Source organism: Engraulis encrasicolus, chromosome 15 (assembly GCF_034702125.1).
Source record: "Engraulis encrasicolus isolate BLACKSEA-1 chromosome 15, IST_EnEncr_1.0, whole genome shotgun sequence".
Classification (NCBI taxonomy): domain Eukaryota; kingdom Metazoa; phylum Chordata; class Actinopteri; order Clupeiformes; family Engraulidae; genus Engraulis; species Engraulis encrasicolus.
The window spans coordinates 42,149,085-42,153,641 of record NC_085871.1 but is presented as its reverse complement, the minus strand read 5'-3'; the positions used below and the strand labels follow the sequence as shown (position 1 = coordinate 42,153,641).

General features: G+C 42.8%; 1 protein-coding gene across 1 annotated transcript in view; it reads left to right on the top strand.

The window, feature by feature from the left end:
* kcnd2 (potassium voltage-gated channel, Shal-related subfamily, member 2) overlaps positions 1 to 3,286 on the top strand; it is a 462,331-nt gene extending 459,045 nt beyond the window's left edge. Inside the window, exons 6-7 of the mRNA XM_063218048.1 lie at positions 2,918 to 2,938; positions 3,103 to 3,286. Of these exons, the coding sequence (XP_063074118.1) occupies positions 2,918 to 2,938; positions 3,103 to 3,286 (205 nt within the window). The remainder of the gene's footprint in view (positions 1 to 2,917; positions 2,939 to 3,102) is intronic.
* Positions 3,287 to 4,557: the final 1,271 nt, after the last annotated feature.

Here is a 4,557-nt window from a genome sequence, read left to right as displayed (position 1 = left end):
AATGACCCCGGCCGGACTCGAACCGGGGTCCCCGTGGCCATGCAAGTCCAAATGTGGGGGGCTTAGCGCGCTGCGCCACACCGCCCCCCCCCCTATTCTCTGCTGCATTATGAGCGTACTGTATTTATAAGGAATTATCATGCACATCATAATTAGTCACAATGCATTACGTACTGTATTTATAAGGAATTATAATTCATAAGGGTTGGAGCAGGCGTCACCCAACAGTTTTTCTCTTCCTTTTAAGGGTGCTGACCAAAATATTGTAAAACTGAAAAATGAAAAAAACTGAGGAAGACAGAGCGTCGAAACGCGTCTGTGTAATAAAGAAACCTATGCATGGTGCGACCTTTTTTCATTTTTACGGAATTATAATGCACATCATAATTAGTCACAATGCAACATGGCTACTCTCATAATGCTTCATGATGTATTATATCAACAGTTATAACTAAACATCTGGCTTACAATGCCTTATAATAAATGTAAATAAATAAATAAATACAACACCCTTGTATTCATAACGCATAATAAGCTAGATGTATAGTTGTAACTGTGATATAATACATCAGGAAGCATTACGAGTGTAGCCATAATGCATTGTGACTAATTATGATGCATATAGAATGGGCTTTAAGTAAAGTGTTAACCCGTTTTCTGTCTATTCTCTCGATCAGTACTGTTCAGTTGTTTTCAATTTGGTATGCATGATGAAAATACATAAATATGCATAGGATTTGCATTTCAATTCTCTAGAACTTACTTGGCATGACAAAATACATACAGTATGACATTGGCAAAGTGTTGGTACGTAGTTGTACGAAGTGCGAAAGTGGTGCGTATCACTTTATAATTCTTCCTGTGTCCATTCTTTCTTTTCGGTCTCTCCCTTCCAACTCTCACCCAATTCCTTCTTGTCTCTCCTTCTCTGTCCTCTCATTAAATGTCACAGTACTTACACAGTACTTCCCTATTCATTTCTTTCCTTTGCTTTGCCTTCATATTGCACTCATTTCTTCTTTGTCTTTCCAGTCCTGTCCCTGTTCATTTTTTCTTTTATATATTTTTTTCCACTTTTCCCTCTCCCTCTCCCTCATCCCTTTTTCATACAGCTTTCATCATCCTCCTTTTTAATCATTTCTTAATCATCATTTATTTCATCACTCTCATTCTCTCTATCCCACTGACTTAAAAAAAAAACCATTTGAAACATTTAAAATGTATCTCCGTGGTGTGCTTATCATTCTCTCTTTCAGTTGGATGGATTTTTACTTTTTACTTTTTTATCGGCTGGGTAGATGTAAGACTTGTGACTGCGAATGTGGGTTGGGGTATTAAAATGATGTATTCAAAGAGTGTATGGCAATGGTTAAATTAAGAAGTGTTACATTCCAATCCTCTTCTCTGTTTGCCGCTCTCTGACTCTGCCTGTGCTCCTCTTTCCATATAGTTTTGTTCTCTATCTCCCCTTCTCTTATTCTACCTCTCTCTATCTCGTTCTGCCTTTCTCTGTGCCACTCTCTCACTCTACTCTCTACTCTCTCTCTCTCTCTCTACTCTCTTCTCTCTCTCTCTACTCTCTTCTCTCTCTTTCTCTTTCTCTCTCTCTCTCTCTCTCTCTCTACTCTTTTCTCTCTCTCTCTCTCTCTCTCTCTCTCTCTCTCTCTCTCTCTCTCTCTCTCTCTCTCTCTCTCTCTCTCTCTCTCTCTCTCTCACACACACCCCACCCGAGTTCCCATCTCTGCCCATCTGCCCATGAGAGTAGATTTTTTTTCTTCATCATGTAACTTTGCAAGTAGCTGTGTGAGTTTAATCTCACTGCAGCGCTGCTACTAATACGCACGGCCCTTAATATTCAAGGCAGACCAATCTAGCTTAATCCCACACTCTAAAAGTCAGCTTTACGCAGAATCTAAAGACCCAGACACACTGTCTGATTCCTCCTCTCTCTGTCTCCGTCTGCCTGTCTGTTTCTCTCTTTCTCTCCATGGGTCTTTAACTCTCTTCATCCCTCTTTTTCTCTCTTTCTTTCTCTTTCACTATATCTATCACTTACGTTATGTAACATCTCATTCTCTTTCTCATACTCAGTTGGACGCTGACTTAACAGTCATTTTCTGATGGGTTTAAAAGAATAATGCCATTAAAATATTCCCTTAAAATTCTTGTTTTATTTTATTTTTTATTATTATTATTTTAATTATTATTAATAGCATATATGTGTTTTTCTCTTATCCCCCCGTGCCCACACATTTTTTTAACGTCTAAACTGTGCAAAAATCACACTTCTTTCAGTTTCTGAACCTGCGTCTGTGTCTCTATCCCTCTCCATCCTTTTTACCATTTTTAGTTGCTAATGGCTTTCAATTCTGACTTTCCCTCTCTCGCTCTCGCTCTCTCTCGCTCTCTCTCTGTCACTAATTATTTAATCATTTTTTCAATACACTTAACTGTGCCACATGGTTTCTGTGTTTGTCTCTTTGGTCCTCCTTTGTCTGCCCGTCAACCTGTCTGTCTGTCTCTCTCTCTCCCCCTTGTGTCATATCACTGCTGATGGGGAAATGACTGTACATTTCTCAAGTGGGGGTGTTAGTGGTGAAGTTGATAATAAAGTGGTAATAATGTTGAAGGGAGTGTTAAACCTCAAAAATATTCCTCTCTCTCTCTCTAGTTGCTCCAGCCTGAATGGCCAAGTTCGAGGAGAGGTTGATGTAGTAATAAGGTTGAAATTGACTTAATAAAGGAGTGTTAAACCGCAAATATTGCTCTCTCTCTCTCTCTCTCTCTCTCTCTCTCTCTCTCTCTCTCTCTCTCTCTCTCTCTCTCTCTCTCTCTCTCTCTCTCTCTCTCTCTCTCTCTCTCTCTCTCTCTCTCTCTCTCTCTTTCTGTGTTTCTCTCTCTCTCTCTCTCTCTCTAGCCGCTCTAGCCTGAATGCCAAGTTCGAGGAGAGTTTGTAGTAATATAATACGGTTGAAATTGACCGCCAACTATCTCTCTCTCTCTGTCTCTCTCTCTCTCTGTCTCTCTCTCTCTCTGTCTCTCTCTCTCTCGCTCTCTCTCTCTCTCTCCCTCTCTCTCCCTCTCTCTCTCTGCTCTCCGCAGCCGCTCCAGCCTGAATGCCAAGTTCGAGGAGACGGTGCCGCTGAACTCGGAGACGGTGCCCTACCTGACGGCGGCCGTCATCAGCATGCCCACGCCGCCCGTCACCACCCCCGAGACGGACGAGTCCGCCAACTCGCCCGCCGACTACTCCCAGGCCAACATCGTGCGCGTCTCGGCGCTATAGAGCCCACACCTGGCAACACGGACACAACAACACTTCCTGTTCCGATCTATCTCTCCATTTATTTTATCGATTTCGATCTCACTCGATCTCTCACTCACTCTCACTCACTCTCTTGAGGCAGTAAAACCTTGCCAACGGTACGCCAATGTCCACCACGCTGCAACCAACCATTGCTGTGCTCTAGTCCAGTACAGTCTTCGACATCACGCTGTCACACATTGTTTATCTTTTAAAAAAAAAAAAAAACATCACGTTGTTTCCACATGCTCCAAACCAGCTTTTTCTACTGCATAAAATTGAAACAAAAAAATAAAACATCCAATTGTGACCCTTCATACATTTGATACCAGGAGATGAGAGATGAGAGGAGGAGACTTGGAGAGTTTTTTTAAACCAGGTAGAGGAGAAACTTAAAAAAAAAAAACCACCATTCCTCCCTTGAAACACACGCACACACATACCACCATCCTAAAGGGGGATGGACTGATGGAGGAGAGAAGTATGAAGAGAAGAGAGGAGAGGAGGAAAGAGAAGATGGAAGAAAATGAATGTGAAGGAAATGGGAGGAGATGGACCCTTTTTTCTGTTCCTACACGTAGCTATGCTCTGCGCTGGGATCTTGTTGTGCAAAGCTATGCCTTTGCACAGGGGCCCTCTGGTGCAGCTCCGTGCTGGGCCCTATACGTGGGCCCTCTGGCAGAGCTCTGTGCTGGGGCCTATACAACTGGGCCCCCTGGCGCAGCTGCGTGACGGGCCTCATTAGGCTTTTAAAACTTGTAGAGGAAATGTTATCATTACCATACTTAACTATTTTTCGGAATATTCTGTGTCTTTAATTCATTGTCTGAAACTGGTGGTGGTGGGTGGGTGTCGGGGGGGGGTTTGAGGGAGGGGCTTCCGTTCCTTGGGTTGTCTTTTTGGGGGGGTGGTGTAGTTTCACAGTGGTTGGGGTGGGGAGGCTGCTTTGCTTGGTGGAGGGATTGTCATGGCTTTTTAGTACCCACTGCTACAACAACACTGCAAGATTTGAAAAAGTCTTGTGCTGTCATTGATGTGAGGACGGGCTATATTGGTGTTTTTTGTGTGTCTCTGTATTTTTTTCTTTGCTTGTATATATGTGTGTGTGTGTGTGATAAACTGAGAGAAAGGTGTAATACTGACCAACCTGTTGCATGTTCTGCGATTGTGAATAATTTTTTTGCCCCGCAACTGGCATGAGCAATAATGGTTGGGATTTCAGTTTTACTGGAGGGGATGTCGGTGTGTATGCA